This window comes from Mastigoproctus giganteus, chromosome 9 (assembly GCF_048544385.1).
Source record: "Mastigoproctus giganteus isolate SK-2022 chromosome 9, ASM4854438v1, whole genome shotgun sequence".
In the NCBI taxonomy this organism is placed as follows: domain Eukaryota; kingdom Metazoa; phylum Arthropoda; class Arachnida; order Uropygi; family Thelyphonidae; genus Mastigoproctus; species Mastigoproctus giganteus.
Genome location: NC_143583.1, coordinates 99,744,594 through 99,764,713, shown reverse-complemented (window position 1 = coordinate 99,764,713; position 20,120 = coordinate 99,744,594). Strand labels below are relative to the sequence as shown.

The window sequence follows — 20,120 nt, the reverse complement described above, 5'->3', positions numbered from 1 at the left end:
CAATATACACTAAAAAGATTTTAGGGCTAAAAGCCTCAGGCTACAGGAAAGTCACTAACTGAACGAGTTAGTGCACATCATCATGTTCAGTGTGAAGAGGAAAAGACCAAGCACGACGGAACTGGAAAGGCCTTCATCCTGCAGTGGATTGAAAATGGGTGGTGATGATCATGTTAGTTTGTAGTACACACATAAAACTTAAAATACCTGCTAGAATTACAGAAATGTGAATTTTAGTATGTTGCTAATTTTAATATTCCTCAAGTATGGTATTCACTTTTGATCTGCATGATTAATTAATTTTTATTTGCAGAAGTAAAGCTGTAAAAATTTCTTTATAAAGTGCACTGCACATTTGTTCATGATTTGCTGTAGAGCTTTGAATTTTGGGTTCGATTTCACTTGCTGTTCATGCCACTGAATGTCAAAAGTGAGGTAGTTGGCAAATAATTTCTTTTAGATAATAAAATTGATGTTCAAATAAAACAAATGCTGTGTTGCATTTGATTTCAACCATGGTCTTTGAGATCTTTGCTCCAGGTAAAGACATGAGTGGAGTTTGACCACCAAAGCTTATCCAAAGCTTTGCTGCAAGTAAAGATCTTTGTGATCTGATTTCAGCTACTGCATTGAAATACAATCTGCAACCCTATAATGACTGATTGATATTGATGGTGCATGAGTGACTAAGGCCATGATATGCCAGTGCAACCCTATATTAAAAATTACTGTTATTAAAGATATTTCCAATATAGCATCAAAACAAAACTTAGATTTCATTCAGAATAAAATTATAAAGTTCATCACTTAATAGTTTTTCCCTTTTATCCCAAAAAAGTTAAATGGTGTATACAACATCATGTACCACTCCTAGATTTATTTTTTGCCATACCAGTAAATGGCTCAAACTGTAACCTGGCAATGACTTCTCCTGTATAGTTGTTTTCAAGCTTCTTTGATACTGCAATAATGTTGCATGCAGTGGCAATCTGATTTTAGTCTACTGTTTTTTTTTGATAAGACCACCATTTTAATTCTCAAGCCTCCTAATATTTGATCAAAACTTAAAGCTCTTTGTATACAGCAATGATACTCTTTAATTAAATTCAACTCTAAATTCTTGTTCCTTATCTACCTTTTGATGATGATTTGCCAATGTTGTTCAAGATGGGATACGATATTTTAGAAAAAGAGATATTCATATGTAGCTGGGATATAAGTATTTAAGTATGATAAAAAAAATTAATAAATAAATGTATAATCAAATAAAAAAAAAAAAAAACATAACATGCTCACTGCATATTATTTTATTGGGGTAATGCCTCTCTAAACTAGTTGAGAAGTCCAAGTGACATGAACTACTGATGGAAACAGACTGAATGTGGTGTAAGCTGAGACAACATTCCATGGGAAAGGATGAGCAAAAACAAACTTCCTCTTCATTGGTTCAAGGACACCAATCAAGAATCTAGCAAATGAAATTATTTATTTTACTTGATCACAGGAAACTAATGAGTCTCCATATTTCTTTAATGTTATCAACATAGAACAGACAATTGATAGTAGGGTTCAAGAAAGGAATAGTTGCTGGGTATATAGATAGTAGAGGACAAATGTGAGCAGTGGGGGGGGGGGTTGGACTCTGGTACAAGTGAACTGGAAAAGGTTGGTTGTTTGGGTTTTAATGGCACATTAGCAACTAGGGCTATAATGTGCCAAGTGAACTGCAAAGGAGTGAGATAAGCCTTCACACAGTGATGGACTACAGATTCATGATAATTTTTTAATCAAACTAGTTCAGCTGACTAATATATATATATATATATATATATATATACTGGTCAACTGATTTAAATGTTTCAATATTGGTTGATTTAATCTATTTTCTGGTATTTATTTATTAATGTTATTTATAGGTATTTAAGTGTATATGGAACAGGTTACCAAGTTAGCATATGTGGGCTAACTTTAGCCTGGGGACCTGTTAGTTAGGGCCCTAAAGTTAGCCCACATATGCTAACTTGGTAACCTGTTCCATATACACTTAAATACCTATAAATAAATAACATTAATAAATAAATACCAGAAATTAGATTAAATCGACCAACACTGAAACATTAATCAGTTGACCAGTATTATTTCATGCACGTATAATGTCAAATTGCCACATGACAATAGCATTAACATAGCAAGTGATAAAGAAATAATCATATACACTTTACCAGAATTTAAATCATAAGCTTTAATAACAGCACAATGTATGTGTGTGTGTGTGTATATATATATATATAAAAAGAAGAATACTAGTATACCTTGTTAATTATTTAAGTGAGCGTTAAAGAAAATTATCTGTGCTCCATGTTGTATTTCTTCAAACTCAGAACCACTTCCAAAACCTAGTACATTAGGATTAATGTGATAAATCCCCATATTAAAATTATAAAAAGGTATGCCGAGTGCAATCTTGACAGTTATGAGTAACCACTTACCAAGCAATAAACCATATAGACTCATGATATTTACAGAGAAGGAACCCCCCCAACACTAATATTGCTGATAACAGCATAAGAGTAATTTGGTTCCACTGCAGCAGATACCAACCAAAAACTCAAATGAATAATAAAAAAACTTTCCTCAAAGTAAGACAAAAATTTTCAATTACACAGTTTAAGGATGAGAATGACAATATTTTCAAAACCAGCATGCATCTATTCATTCATGGGCTAATCTATTTTTTGTAAGGTGGATAGAAATTACTTCTTGTGCAAAACTTGCACAGTTACACATATAAGACATAATGAACAGTCACCAAACATTGATGAACTTCATGTATTTTAATGTGTAGCATTTCAGAGACCAGCAGTTCACAATAGTACAGTTGGTAGACTAATACAGATATTATGGTCAAATTTGAACCAATGATGGTGGGATAAAACAAGTTCAGAGGTGATAAAAACAACCAACCTTAACATGATTGCCACCCCACAGCACTCTATGGCAATAATATAATAGAAATTTGCTAAGTATTAAAATAAACAAAAGGTTTAAAATGATTTCCACACTATATCTGAATGTAACTGTTTCCTTACAAGATATGCCTGATCATGTAGAAAATAATTTACCTAATTTTATAACTGGTCAGAACATGGTGGCTATTCTTATCTGAAAATTAATGAATGATAAATAAAGCTTGTCAGTGGATTATCTAATTTTACTTTAAGAATCGTTATACAGTCAGGCCTCGCATAATGCGAGTTCGATTAACGCGTTTTTCAGTTACCGCTATTTGAAAAAAATTATACCACTTCGCTTTACACGATGCAAATTTCCAGTTAACGTGATTTTTTTTATGCGCTAGTTGAAAAAGATTTGAATCGCGCGTTAAGCTTACTGCACGTCGGATGGGCAATAAACAAACGTTTGCCTGCTGCTCGCCTCAGTAAGTTCCATCGGAAGAAGACGTGTTAGTTTGTCTCCCACTAATAAAGTCAATACAGACTTGAATTTAAAAGTTCAAATTTTTAAATGAGCCAGATGAAAATGTTACTGCAAAGGAGATAATGGTAAAAGAACTAGATGAAATCTTTCATATCGCAGAGAACCTCAAACAACGGTTTGAGGTTCTCTGCGATATTTATTTCGCCAGGGCCCAGAGAAGATTGTTGTCGGCTATCGGAAATTGACTGATGAAAAGAGAAAGTCAACACTGTTCAAATATTTCTGCAACAGTCATTTCTTCATTGTGTATTTAATAAGAAATGTTGAAACTGAACTACCTCGAGCTAATAGTTCACGGGGTGTCCGACAGATGTTGAGTATCGCTGTGTTTCCCTCGAAAATTTAAAAATATTCCACGGCACACAGTTTGGGAACCGCTGTTTTATGCAATAAACATTTAATTCCATAATTATTTTTATTATCTTTTACATTGTATACAGTTAAAAAGTTATTTAAAAGGTATTTTAAAAATTATTTATGGACATTCCAGAAGGTCAAGGACCAATTATAATTTTTCCTATTGATTATTATATTCGATTACCACGTTTCCGTTTTGCGCAATGCACTCGTGGTATGAATTAATCGTGTTAATCGAAGTCAGCCTGTATAAGCAACTTTTCCCTAGGCTTAACTGTTACAGCACTTTTACATAGGAACTTTTAGATATATTACAATAGTATACATTTAATATTATAAAATTGTTCACTTCTTAATATGTAGATTAAGAAGTGAACAAACTCTAAACCTTGCAATAATTTTACTCTATTTAACGGACCACACTAAATTTCAATAGAGAAAACACCTTGAAAAGCATTGAGAACTACAGCCAAATGGAAGTGTTTTGGAGTGCAAAAGATATATATTAAAAATATATGTACCTCCCAATAGGTTAAAACAGCATTCTCTCTTAAATGCACAGTAGATATTTCCTTCTATATTATTATTATTATTATTATTGGTATAAATGTATGTAATGGTTTCCAAGGAATATAGTCCTTCTGGAATTTTCAAAACATTAAATGTTTCATGAAAAATCACAAGTAAATGAGCAATTACAAACAGACACTTATTTGCATAAAAACCAAAATTATTTTTAAAGTACAAAAAAAATATTTTCTTTGAAAATAAACCAACACATATCATATATAAGAAAACAAAACAAGGAGGAAAACTTTTTTGTAAATTTAAGGGGACAGTACCTGTCAAAGTTGGTCTTAAAAATTTCCAAAAAAAGCAATAAATTCAGAATTAATATATTATGTATTTATACAAAGTTACCTGTGTTAAAATATGGATTCCAGTGAGACCAACAGCAGCATAATAAGGCCATGTCTGATCACAAATCATACCAGTAACAATAAGACTCGAAATCATGGAAGCAGAAAAGCCAAATAACCATTTCCAGGTATCAACACCAAATTTAAGGGCAGTTGACTTGACCCCAATTAAAATATCTTCTTCCTTGTCCTTTTTACATAATATATATATAAAAAATATGATTATGAAAAATGGTTAAAAAAAAGATCAACGTAAACAAATATATATATATTTTTAAATAAATACTGCATACTAAGTTAAATATCTGCTGATTGTATACAGTGGCAGTCTCAGATGGGGATCCCAATTAAAATATCTTCTTCCTTGTCCTTTTTACATAATATATATATAAAAAATATGATTATGAAAAATGGTTAAAAAAAAGATCAACGTAAACAAATATATATATATATATATATTTAAATAAATACTGCATACTAAGTTAAATATCTGCTGATTGTATACAGTGGCAGTCTCAGATGGGGATAAAGGGACTACAGCACCCCCATGATAAAAATCATGTGGAATTTTTTACTGCTACATGATTAAGGCTAATGATAACCAGGAAACTGCTTTAAACTCCCCCTTCCACAAATCCTGGGAGTGTTACTTATTATATATAAATTTCAATGCACATCTTTAGATGCAGTTTTAAACCAGTTAACTATATGTCACTGAAAGATGAATGCACACACTCAGCAATTAAACCATAAAGCTAATTAATACCTCGAGTTCATCAAAAAATTGGTAAGGGAACTAGGGCTTGACAGATGTTTCATGATAAAAGGTGCCAGCTTCAAAGTAGACCAATAAGGGAAATGTACATATCACACTACATTAATGGCAGGTCAAATTTTTTTTTTAAATTGAATTTTTCCATTTTCTGTGGTTAACAGGAATCAAAAGTAAACTAATTTTTCACTTTAATTAATTAACTCATAATACAGTAATAGGTCAGTTGCATGAATTTGCAAGTTAGATGAGCATTATTTGTATAAGTGTCTACATTATACAATGAAATGCGAAAATAAACTTCTCACCAAAAATCACACCAATGCACAGCGATGAGCCAAAACATTAAGACCAGCGAGTCATTATGCAAATCGAAGCAACTGCAGGTGAACTACGGATGTGCACGGGACACTGTATAAAAAACACCTGATACTGAGCTCCGTTAATAGTGTTACTCTTGTTCTTCAGATGAGAAATGCAGCGGACTTAAGACAAAGGCCAAATTGCTCTGACCCAGACGACTGGGTCAGAGCATATCCAAAACGGCACAGCCGGTGGGATGCTCACAGTCAGCCATGGTTAGTACCTACCGAAAGTGGTCAGAGGGAAAACCCAGGAACCGCTGGCGAGGTGTTGGATGACCATGGCTCATCGATGTTCGAGGTGAGCGAAGGCTCTCCCGGATGGTATGTGGCAACAGAAGGGCACAACTCGCTGGTGATGGGAGTTGTGTGTCACAACACACAGTACATCGAACCCTGCTGAAAATGGGACTGCATAGCCACAGGCCGCTCAGAGTGCCCATGCTAACCATGGTCCACCGGCAACAGCACCTACAATGGGCACACGAGCATTGAAACTGGACCTTGAGTGATTGGAAGAAAGTAGTCTGGTCCGATGAATCACATTTCCTGTTGCATCATGTGGACGGCCAGGTACATGTATGTTGTTTACCTGGGGAAGTGATGGCACATGGACTTCCAGGTATTGCCCTGGCCTCCAAATTCCCAAGACATCAATCCCATGGTGCATTTGTGGTTTGTGTTGGAACAGCAACTCCGATCTGCGGTGTCTCAACCACGGACCATACAGGAGTTAAAGGATCTGCTGGTTACGTGTTGGTACCACAAGACATTTAGAAATTTTGTAGCATCCATGCCTCGCCGGGTAGAGCTATTTTGGCTGCAAGTGGAGGACCAACATCATATTAGGTGGGTAGTCATAATGTTTTGGCTCATCGGTGTATATATACAATTATTTTATTTTATTTAGATAATTTTAAAAAACTTCTTTTCACACTTTTCATCACTGAAAAACTGTGTTTTTATATCAAACTGTTGAAAGCTAAGATCATACTCCTTCAATAAGCACATTACAATTTTCACCTTTTTCTACTCTAATACAAATATCATTTCTGTATAAGGTAAACACAACATCTATGTTTTTAACCAACTTTCTGTTAAGTATTGTTTCAGTTTATTAAAAAACTGAAACAATACTTATTTCACAGATATTATGCGATTAACCCTTTCGAATATGTAGGCACATAAGTAAATCTTCATTTTTCCCATAATTTTGAGCACATTTCAAATAATGTGCTTATGTACAAATTGTCCATTATATGCTGCCATTTCTTATCTACGTTTCCAACTAATAGTAGATTTTTTTTTTTTAATAGATAACATGAAAATAGCTTTGAAATATCACTACATTATACCTGCTATCTACTGTTGTCTGATTTTTGCTTTCAAAAGTTGCAATTGAAGTAATTCTGTGGAATTCACCATAAGTTCATGAAATTAAACTTGAGTGATATACAAATAGATGTAAAGGATATTATTACTTCTAAAGAAAAAAAAGAAAACAGAGTAAAAATTTATTTTTTTATTCAAATTTTTTAATTTTTAAAAGAGAATTCTGGTAAAGGCAATTAGCACATTCTTAAAGTTTAAAAGTTGCAACACTTCTAGTATAGCTTACCTCCTGATGTATGGTTAAATCATGAGTGAAGAAATTAAAATGTGAGAAGATTAAAATTTAGCATAGTTAAAATTATCATTGAGAAAAACAGTGCACTTCTTTCTTTGCTTGTCAATTATAAACTAAACCCATAGGATATGGAAAAGGGAAGAACCAAAAGTCCTAATGCGGGACTTTTGTTATACATCATCAACTGGTTCAGTGTAATGTAAAAGACTTATTTTTTAAAAGTGAAATCTAGCTCCCATGATGCATGTTTTGGGAATTTCTGTTTCAACTGCTATTTGGATGATAAGTTTGTAGGTATCTTCATGTTAAGGACATTGGCTTGTGAGTTCTGCTGAAACCACTGGATGGCCATGGTTTCGTATACAGGCAACACCTGTATAACACTGTACTTCTACAACACTGTTTCGCTCTAACACAGTTTGAGAATTGATGGAAATCTCACACAACACGGTATTTTTGAGCTAGGAAAACCCTGCTATTAAGTAAGATGTAATTTTCAACATTTCCATTCCTTTTTGTGAATCCCTGCCATTGACTCGCTAGTTGCTATTGCCTTCATGGTATTTTTCCAAAGCATTTTTGGAGGCCACTACCATAAAACAATAAAAACAATTTGCAGTTTCCTGGTCTTTTCTGTTAGTGTAATCAATTATAAATGGGTAGTAAACTCTCTTGCATTTGATATAGTACCGATAGCTGGAATTCTGTGGGTTTTCACACTATTATAGTGAAATGTGTTTCCCCTTTCTTGAAATATTCACTCATATAAAAATCATAAATAAAATTTTCAGAAACTCATTACTCCGTATCATGTTTGTTGCAACTTGTGCGTGTCATGTTCTTTGTTATTAATCACTTATCATTTTTACTGAAATATTTATTAGTACGAACATATCACAGTATGTATTAATTAATTAATTAATTATGATTGTAAGAGTGATAAAGCTCAATATGTCCTACTAAAGTTATTATTAGAAACTATAAGAGGAAACCACATACCTTTATGTAGGACCAGAATTATCTTAACCCTCACAGTCAAAGGATTATGTGATTATAACGAATAAATATCCCATGTTTAATTAAAAACTACATTAAAATTATAAAAATAGATACATATTAAAAGATTATCATGCATTCAATTCTCATCCTCAACGTAACACATCAATAAAAGCCAGGGGAAGCCAACAGCCATCAACACCCCCAAAAAACCCTATTGATGTCGCATGCTAACATGAGAACTGAAAACAATTGTCAAATTAATCCTTAAGAAACATAAGATAAATGTACATGGAATTAAAATATCTAAAAACATAAAATTGTCTAAACTTCTTATAAGGGACTAAACTTATTTGGGAAGATTCCATGCTCACAAGAAGTAAAGTGTTTTTTGTGAATGATGTCTACTCTTTTGTATACATAAACTTATCGAATCCCTACTGATTATTTATACTAACCAATGTGTGAATTACCACTCACACATGCACATAAAATACCACGAGTCCGAAATAGTGTAAGGCCTGCTAACATTAATGGAATTTGCATTTAACCTCATTTCCAGTGTTTCAGCAATTAATAACTTAATATATTCTTGTTGTGTATTTAAAACGGAACACATGACTATCATTGATAGCATGGAAAGCAAATTCCAAAGCACATGTGCTTCTAGCCCTAACCAATGCCGCATATTGTTGTATCCTCATTGAAAGATAATTTTGTGTTGAACCAATATATGAGGAACTGCATTCACCGCAAGTAATATTATAAACAACATTGTGTGCATCCATAGTTGCAACTGAGCTGACCGCTCTATGTTTCGAAACATCATGGAGTTTAGTAGTCGGTTGGACAATAATCTGAAATTCAGTGTTCTTAAAAATATTAATGAATTGTTTATGCCAATAGTGTATATATGGAACTTTAATAAAATGTTTCTGCTCATACCTGTTATTCATTATACCAATCTAAAGTTTGTTTTGCTTGTTGTCTTATCTTCATAATAGTACCAAATGTGTAACCCCTATTTAGAAATCTTTTTGCAAGTTCCATAACTCTTGAGCAGAGCTATATTTGTATGCATTGTAAAACTGATTAAAAATAATGCTCCATTTATATGTGAATGGATGATAGGTAGAACAGTGTAAGAATTTGCCAGTATTTGTTGGTTTCCTATAAATTTTGAAATGTATATTCTCATCAACATTAGTTAAAGTAAAATTTAGGAAATTTATAACTTTTTTCCTGTAGATTTTCTATTTCTAAAGTAAAATTAAGTATGGTATGTATCTTATTTAATAAATTCAAAACATTATTAACTATATTATCCTTTGTATCTATCATCCAAGTATCTATCATAAAAATGTTAGATTTGGGAGAAACGGTGTTAAATGTAACTGTTTGTTTTATTAAGGTAAATTTCGGCAACTAGTCTGCTCAAGCTTAAGACCCATCGGTAATACAAATATTTGTTTATAAATTTTAGATTGTAAATTAATATAATTGGCTTGAACAAGAAATTTAATTAAGTAAAATATTTCATTTTTTGGTAAATTAGACTTATTGAAAATTACTGAATCGTCGTTAATTAGATCCCACATTGTGTCTAATGCATACTTGACATGTACATTCATATACAAATAAACTACATCTAGAGAGATTAATTTATCATCTTTAACTTTTTCTCTTTTAACTGATTAAACAATATATCCGAAATCTTTAAACTGAATGAGCAGATGTCATCTTTTAAGGGCATAAATGGTGATATTGTTGTACACGCTTGAACTAATGACATTAAGAGTAAGAGATTTGCAGATTTACTCAAAGTACAGGTCAATGTTGAAATAAATTCGCAAGTTAGGGTTGAATGTGAAAGTGTCTGCACTTCTGCCCAGACACAATAAGAGGGTATATGATGAGAGCCTTGTCGATCGATTCGGCCCTGGAGAGATTGTGCAAGGCTCAAGGGGTAGAATTTTTTTTCAGCCTGCTCTGTGCTTGTTAACAGGAGAGACTGCTTCTACAGGGATGGGGAACATTTAAATAGAAATGGTGCAAGAATATTTGCTAATGCTATCAAGGCAGTGTTGAGTGGGTTGGAAAATTGCTAGCTTGGGGAGGGGGGATACACAGACAAGGTTAACAGTGGCTGCAGGCAGAGGCAAAAGTGATTCTTGGTTCATCTATTGGAATGAGCAGAAGCATGGAAAGCAAGGCAATGGAGATTTCCAGGACTCTGGGAGTCATAGTGGAACAAATAAATACATGGGCTGTGTTAGGGTAACTAAAAGTAGAAACAGGTGAGCTTGAAGTGCTAGTCGAGACATCAAAGGCAGATACTGTTGGGATATCAGAGACGTGGTGTCACACAGATATGAGCAGTGCAGAATTGGAATTTGGGGAGTACAATGTGTACAGAAAGGATAGACAGGACAGGAAGGAAGGGAGGAGGGGTTATGCTGTTAGTTAAGACACACATAAAATCTAAGGAAGTGCATCCAACTGATGTTGGTAGAAAATGCAATTTTGAATGTGTTTGGTGTGACATAAGCTGGGAAAGGAAAAATGAGAGTGGGCATTATAGGCCTAATGAGCAATTGTGCAGAGAAATAGAGTGGGCCAGTAAATCAGACTGTGTTATAATGGGGGATTTTAACTTTCCAGATATTGAATGGAATTTGTGGGTTGGTCACTTGCACACTAGCAAGATTTTTTTGGATTCATTGGATGGCTGTTTTCTATAGCAGCATGTTTGAGAGGCAACCAGAGGGAGTAATACTCTTGATCTGATTATCAGCAGTGATTATTCATGCACTAAGAATTTGCAGATAAAGGAATGACTGGGTGACAGTGATCACAATGTATTGATATGGGAATTACTTAAAGATGTAACTACCATCAAGGCTAAAGGGAAGGACTTTTGCTTTCGTAAAGGTGACTACAGGGGTCTCAGACAGTTTTTAAATTCTGTACAGTGTGATGTTAGCAACGTTGAATTCTAAATGGGAAGCCTTCAGGCTTGGAGGCTACTGGGCTTTTCATTCCAACTAAGAAATACTGTTCAAGGTTCAGGCCTAAATGGATGTCAGATGAATTAATGAGGCTCATGGCAAAGAAGAAAAATGTATGGGATGCATATAAATTATCAGGTGACACAGAAGCCTATGAGGCGCCTCCGTAGCCAGGTGGGCAAGAGAAGCAGTGCGCAGCACATGCTTCTTGATTAGACCGGGGTTCGAGTCCATGACCACCAAATACGGAGGATGTGGAAAGGTCAGGGAATGACCACCGCATATCCCCAGAGCAATATGGCCTTAGTTGCTAATGCTCCTAAAAACCAAATAACAACAGAAACCTATGGCAGATATAAGCTTGTCTGTAATCAAGTCACAAAGGAGGTTAGGCAGGCGAAGGCAGATTACGAGAAATCCTTGGCAAAGGGTGCAAAGAATTCTTTACTTATGTAAATTCTAGAAGGAAATGGATGAATCACATTGGACCACTTAACACAGATGGGTTTACTATTGATGATCATGCTCAGGTAGCTGATAAACTGAATGAGCATTTTACATCTACATTCACACATAAGGAGTTATTCAATGAGGGGAATGTCAGAAGTTTATCAAACTCTAACAGGGAGCTAAGTGATTTTGTAATAACTGAAAGCAAAGTGGAGTAGAAATTATCGAAGTTAATCCTAAGGAGGGCACCTAGGGTGAACGGGATCTATCCAGTTATTAACGGAGGCAGCAAAGGGAGTAAGCAAACCCTTAGCCATAATTATGAGAGTTTCCTTGGACTCAGGGGAGGTTGTCATGGACTGGAGGTGTGCAAATGTATCACCAATTCACAAAGGGAGTTCAAAAGGTGACAAGTAACTATAGACCTGTTAGTTTAACTTGTGTTCCAGGGAAAATAATGGAGCCACTAGTTAAAGAAGCATTGCAGGATCATCTAGACAAGACTGCAGTAATAGTTAAGACACAGCATGGGTTTGTTAAAGGGAGGCCTTGAATGTCAAAAATAATTTTGACATTCAAAAACTGAAATTATTAAAAAAAATAATTTTGACATTCAAAAACTGAATGTCAAAATAATTTTCATATCATATACTTGGATTTCAGGAAAGCTTTTGATACTGTTGCAAACAGAAGACTGCTGTATAAATTGGAGTGGTATGGCATTAATGGTAAGTTGCTACAATGGATAAAGGAATGGTTGAGTGGTAGACAACAGAGTGGTAATCAATGGACACTGCTCTTCATGGACAAATGTTATTAGTGGAGTTCACCAGGGTTCAGTGCTGGGCCCATTGTTGTTTTGTGTATTCATCAATGATATCGATGAAGGTATATTGGGTTTAATGTCCAAGTTTGCAGATGATACAAAGGTTGGCAGGGTTGTTAACGACAGTAAAGACAGTATGCTACTCCAACTGGATCTAGATAAGTTGGGCAAATGGGCTGAAAAGTGGCAACTGAAGTTTAACATTGACAAATGCAAAGTACTGCAAATGGGTAGCAATAACCCAAGAGAAAATTACCAACTGTGTGGTACTGTACTAAGGAAGTGGAAAGTGAAAAAGACTTGTGGGTAATTGTGCAGTCAAATGTGAAGTTTGCTAAGAAGTGCAGACAGACTGCCAGATCAGGTCATGTAGTCTTGTCAATGATATATAGGAATTTTGCTAGCACGGTCAGGGAGGTGATTATCCCATTGTACAAGGCAATGGTCAGCCCACACCTAGAGTACTGTGTACAGGTCTGGGGGCCTCATTTTAGGAAGTATGTAGAGTTGCTAGAATGAGTACAAAGAAGGGCAACAAGATTGGTGAGGGGAACAAAGGGGTGCTCTTACCAAGAAAGGCTTAAGTCTGAAAAATTGCAGCGCCTGAAGAGTAGGTACCTGCGAGGTGATCTGATTGAGATGTATAAGGCCTTGAATGAGTTGAGCAAGCTGAATTCTGATGGGATTCTTCCTCTTGCTCAGATTAAGAACCTGAGGGGGGGGGGGAATAGACGTCCATGGTGGAAGTCTGATCCACCAATCAACCACCCACACAGCATCTTTTATTGTGGGAGTTGATAGCCTAAATAAATTTAAGGCTGAGCTGGACAGGCATTGGAACGAATGGAGGGGTGAGATTGAGTTTTTTTTTTTTTTTTTTGGCTAATGCTGCATAAGCTTGCTTTCTTGCATCGCATGCCTCTAATAATGCTAATATTAGTGTCAAATGTAAAGGTCTAATAATCCCATATAAATATGTCACAAGTGATGAAAAAGCTGAATTTCTATAAGAGACAATGTGTCTAATAGGATGTCCCATTTTGTGCAACTTGACCTGTCCAAAAAGAGTGGGTACATTAGTTCTAGCCTTTAGATTTTTTAACAGTGGCATTGAAATATAATCTTTTTTTCCTGTATTCAGTTAACATTCTATTAAACTATTTAATTACATCGTTGAACGTTGTTTTTTCTACCAATTTTTAGTATTAATTAAGCTATGTATGTAAGCGTAAATTTATTTTTATTTTTATTTTGCTAACTGGAAAATATTTTTCAGATTTTCACATATCAATTAAAGTGGGAGTCCACTGTATTTTGTTGGGAGAGCCCTGGGTTAGGTTCTGTGCTATTGAACTTTTGCTTGTTTGAGACCATAAAAAAATAATTGTGACTTCAAAGGGTGCAGTTTGTGACTTTTAAAGAGAGCAGAAGGTACACTAAATCTAGATGCTGCAGAAGAGATTGTGCTTAGCAGCAATGAAGAGGAAGAAAATTAAATGAATGTACATTATCTCACATATAAGTATCACAGTTTGTAAAGTAAGATGTTTGTTCAGTTATTACTATTTAAGTTACTACTATTATAAAAATAAAGTTGAAATATTAAGTTATTATTACTATAAAAATTTAGTTTCCAATAGTTATAAAAAAAATTGCATATTTTTGTTAGCTTTTGGAACATAACCCCCCCTTTTTGTACTGGTTCTTAGTCCCATATAACACAGTTTCACATTACATGAGATTTTGTTGGAACCAAACTACCGTGTTATATGAGGGTTACATGTATTTAATATTTATAGCTGGAATTTAATTTCATTAACATTATAGTGGGGAGTCAGTCAAGTCTGTATCCTTGCCATGACCCCTGAAACTTTACATCCTGGATGCTAATATCAATAAGACTCTTTGAAGATCAATCCTTCCCCTTTCTCGGACAACATCAGAGGCAATCCCCAACATAACCACACCAGTGGGAACGCAGTGTACCCACAATGGATAGAGGAGCACGCCTTTCCAAAAACTTGGGCTTAGCCTAACCACCCAGCCAGGTTCCCCGGCTAGGGTCACAGGTCAAATAGTGGGTCTGTTTTTCTCTTCCAGGATAATGTTCCTATTCTAACTGTGGGCTATGCAACACAGGAATGACAAGCTGATTGCATTACTTTGCCCAAAACTCCAATAGAATATGACATGTCAACATGCTCAGAACAATATTATCTATTTCTCTGTAGAAAACACAACTATCATAGAGGAGTGGTACTGGTCATAAAAAAAGAACTGAGCTGATGCTGTAATCGAGGCAAAGCCAATATCAACAAGAATAATATCAATAAGACTGCAAACTCAAGAGCAAAAGCCAGTGATAAAGATAATCCAGGCCTATGCACCGGATAAACCCCATTCAGACGAGTACAGAGACCTCTTCTATGAAGAACTACAAGGAAAAACTAGATGCAATGAACAGAGACTTCCTAATAACCATGGGTTTCAAAGCAAGAATAGGAAGATCTCCTCAATCTAAGAATAGGAAGGGGTAAATTTGGATAGGAGAGAGGAATGAAAGCAGAAGACTTAATTCTGCAGAAACAACAGTCTGATAAATGTTAACACTTTGTCCAACAACAGACCCCAACATCCACACACCTCCAGAGAGCACCATCAAAATTTGCAAATACTACATTAAAAACAAGACATGGACTCACACTATAGGTCACTCTCCTCTAGCATCAAATTCAAGTACCTTATGAGGACAAAGAGAGTAAAGTGAATTGTTGTGTACAAACTCAGAATGGGATTTACAAAAAAATACAATGGAGAAAATCAAAAAGAGACTGAACTCCAGCAGTTGCTGAGCACCTTCTAGCTGGAGGGGAAAAAACAGTGAAGGGAACATCCAAACAAGTATTAGGGTTTAGAGCAGTGCTTCTCAAAGTGGGTGATATCACCCCCTGGGGGCGTTTTAATTATCAATGGGGCATTAGGCATGAAAGGGGGAAATGGGGGGGGCGATAGGCATTTATCTGCAATCACCGTCAGCATTTAGTTGCGAAAAAACTTGGTGATCAACTGCACAATTCTCTACAAACTGTTATTACTGCTATAAACAAAATTAAAGCACATTCTTTGAATGATCATATATTTTGAAATCTTTGTGATCAAAACAGTGAAGATTTTGAACGATTGCTACTTCAATCCAAGGTTCAGTGGCTGTCAAAAGGCAACTGTCTCAACAGATTTTATGAACTCTGATACTGTTGTAGAGTTTTTTGAAGATAGGAACAATGACCTTAGTAATGACCTCAAGAAAATGAAAACTAATATTGCTTATCTTGCAGATTTATTTACTAGATTCAATTCAATGAACTTACATTTACAAGGACAAGATGTAACTCTTATTAAGGCGAAAACTCAAATTTCAGCATTGATTTCAAAATTAAAGCTTTTTATGCACAATGTAGAACGACGTGAATTGTATCAATTTCCAAATCTGTTGGAAATAGACAAAAAAGAAAAAATAGCTGATGAAATTCTACTAACCTTTTGTAATCATCTAGAAATGTTGCATAGAGATATGCAGGAAAGGTTCAAAGATCTCCTTAATTTGAAAATTCCAGATTGGGTTATAAATCCTTTTTTAAATAATGACAATGGTGAACGTTTTGTAGAAGAAGAATTGATTGAGTTACAAAATGAAGTTGAACTGAAGCCAAAATTTCAAAATTCATATCAGGAATTTCGGTTACAAAAGAAAATCCCTGATCATTATCCTGCACTGTGGGGAACTGTAAAAAAATTACTTATTATTTCTTTTCCAACGTCGTATCTAGTCGAAATCTGTTTCAGTGCTAATATCTCAATTGCTGATTAAACAAAGAAATTGTCTGGATGTTGTTAAACGTGGCAATTTATGACTTCTACTTACAGATATTAAACATAATATTGATAAGCTAATAAATCTCCACCAAGCTCATCGATTGCATTAAATATTAAATTATAATTAACTATTTCCATTAATATCATGACTTATTTATGTAATTAACTTTAATTTTTATTACTTAATTTAAATGACTATAACTGACTGTATTTATATAGTTGTAATTTTTTATGAAGAAGGAATAAAGTGCAGTAAATAGTTTTCTTTATAATTCACACACATACATGCAGGGCTGCATTTATGTTTTGGGAGGTAAACAGACAAATATTCATTTCAGTTATTTAGCTTCACTTTATATTGGTGGGCTAAAAAAAAGCCCTGGTGAGGGCTTTTTTTTAGGGGGGGGCAGTGATTCAATCAAGGGGGGCAGTGATCCAAAAAAGTTTGAGAAGCACTGGTTTAGAGAAAGAATAAACAATGAATGGATAAGACACAAGATAATGGAAATTTGAGAGGAAAAGAGAAAAGCCAAGATTAAACTAGCACAAATGAGCTCAGCAGAAAACAGGGAAAAATATAAAAAATGGCTCAAAAATGCAGAGGCTAAAATCAACTGGCTGGACAAGGCAGACAAATACAAAGAAGTTAACAACTGCATGATAATAGGAAAATATGGAAAACGATTAAAGAAACCTCCAGAATCTTTACTACCCATTCAGTAATCATCAAGGACTGTTTAGGCAACGTAACTGGGAATATAGAGAAGCATGGAGAGCACATTTCACAGATCAGCTATTGTCTTGCCCCCACTTGTGAGAAAATTTTCCCAGAGAAAACCCACATGGCAATATACCAGATGAAGGATAATTGCATTTCTGATACAGATGCAATACCTATAGAACTGTGGAAACAGGGAGAGCAGACAACCAACTTTTCAACCTCATCCTAGAAAAAAAAAATGAGATACCAGATAAACGGAGAAAAGGAATCCTTATCTCCATCTGTAAGAAAGATGATCGGCAACTCTGCTCAAACTACAACCCTGAATGCCTCTACTATGCCTATAAAACCTCTAAAGAAATGATATGAAGAGATCACAGAAAAAGACAGATGAGTTTCAGAACATCGATGGAGCACAGCTGATGTGAGCTGCATGTTCCTAATATTGGCAGACTTACCTTGGGATAGAAACAAAAAGACACATTTTTCTAATTCAAGAACTACAAATAGGCCTTTGATTTCATGAACAGACAATGGTATTGTCACCACCACTCTAAACTTTCCAACTGAATGCTATAGAGACACTAATGCCTAGCAAAAGTACTGAACATCAAATTCAATAAAACCGCCATCACAAAAGTTGTCTTTCAGGGCTTACATAGGCTTGCAAAACACAATTCAGTAGAATTCTGACAGTTTTTTAAAGTTATTTCTAGTATAAAAAAGTTTCTGAAAAAACCCCTAGCAGGTTACTGCAGATACTACAACTATTGACACTGCTACGCCAATTCTTTGATTTTTCAGTTAGAAAACATTAGCTGTTTATATTTTGCTCAAATGTAAAGAAGAGGGACTTTTATTGAGCAATGCAATCAAAGAAATAGAAAAAGTACAGTCAGAAATTTCAACCATCCCAGGAGACATAAAAAAGAAAATAAGAAATAAATTTGATAATATTTTAAAAAATAACTCTGGATTTCATATTTTAAGGAAACTAGATGACTTTGTTAATTGAAATGGCATTTCCATTTCAAGTAGAGGCTTGAAAGGCTCACATTTTTAAATTAAACTTCCATTAAATTTGGAGCAACTTCCATCAATATGAAGAGATTGAACTCTGCTTTTAAAATTATTTTGGCAATAAATACCACATTGAAAAATATATTGTTTACTGTAAAATAAAATGTATGAGTTGTAAAATGATCTTTATGTTAAAACTCTTCATCTTTCCTTCCAAAGTTTTGTTATTTTAAATAATGAATACCAATAATTTACAACTCTATTAGTTCTGATAAACTAGTAATAAAATGTAAAAAAAAAAAAAAAAATAAATAATAGTAAAAAATGTTATTGCATATAACAGCATTTGGTGTATATTTTATCTGCTTTTGGCACATATTACCCAATCTCTATAACTATTAAACTATGCACCTAGTCTATCATATGACATAAAAGTACGAATGATATCAGTGTTGGAAAAGATGTTTTAAAGCTATCAAAATAATTGGGTGCAATACAGAAGAATGATTTTGGTATTCAGCATAAAGGACTCTTTTAATGATATTTATGATAATAATATTAAAATTTGTTAAAATATTGGGAAAAAAGTGCATTTGTATGTCTGCTGATGAAATGGTAGATTTTTATGGCTATTGTTGTTTCTACTTTTTACTTCTGATATTGTGCTATAAACTAACTGAAGTAAATACGGTGAAACTTCTCTATTATGAACTTCTATTTAATTTCTATTTATTATAATTTCTTTCTGGAATCGAGGCTACAGCATGTGGCTGCATATTTCTGAAGTTCTCCATTGCAGATTAGTTTTTGAAATAATTGAAGGTTTTTTTTATTTTAATAAACTAAACTGTAGTTAACGTATAGTTTGAATTCCTATAGCCACACAGGTTAGTTTATATTTGTATTTAGATAAGTATTTGAAAAGTTACAGCTTAATGTTCAGATAGCCTTTGCTATCAATATTTTGGCAGAAACTTTGTAACTTTCATCAGGTAGCTTAAATTTAATTTCACTAGTGGTTAAAAGTTTGGTCAGCAGTATAATTTCTGTATAATCTGTTAATTTAAATTCCGTAGTATATTGTAAGTTTAAATTTTTAAAGTATTTGGAAAGCTACAGCTTAATATTCAGATAGCCTTTATTATCGATATTTTGGCAGGAATTTTGTAACTTTTATTTGGTAGCCTAAATCTAACTTCTTTAGTGATTTAAGTTTTGTCAAAAGTTTAATTTCTGCAATATTTTGTAATATACTGTAAATATGAATATCATAATCTTTGCAAAGTTCAAATTTTACTTAAATTATGGTTGCTACATGATCCACTTAAAATACAAAGTCCAGAAACATCAAGATTCAAATGGAAATGCCTGCATGCACTCCTGATGCAAGTTGAGACTGTCATTTGTATAGCCAAGGCTGGTCTAGTAGACAAACCTAGCTCAACTGATGATTCTTTTTTTTTTTTGCAATCAATGTAAGGAGTGTACCAATCTCAAAGTACAAGTTGGCATGTTACGAGAAGAATTTGAGTCACTGAAGAAATTAGTTCTTGCCCTAGAAACAAATGTAACTGGGAGCTTGTCAGGGACTCAAGTATCTCCTGACCTGCCAAGCACCCCCAATTTGGATCCCAGAAAAGAACAGTCAAGTGCACGCTGTTCTGGTCAAAGGTGATCTAGTTTTATTGGG

The 20,120-nt window shown here is 34.2% G+C and overlaps 1 protein-coding gene across 1 annotated transcript in view; it reads right to left on the bottom strand.

The window, feature by feature from the left end:
* Positions 1-1,338: 1,338 nt before the first annotated feature.
* LOC150080588 (4-hydroxybenzoate polyprenyltransferase, mitochondrial-like) overlaps positions 1,339-20,120 on the bottom strand; it is a 47,487-nt gene continuing 28,705 nt past the window's right edge. Inside the window, exons 6-7 of the mRNA XM_090382169.1 lie at positions 4,777-4,965; positions 1,339-1,468 (exon numbers count right to left, since the gene is read on the bottom strand). Coding sequence (XP_090238295.1) covers positions 1,448-1,468; positions 4,777-4,965 — 210 coding nt within the window. The 3' untranslated portion in view covers positions 1,339-1,447. The remainder of the gene's footprint in view (positions 1,469-4,776; positions 4,966-20,120) is intronic.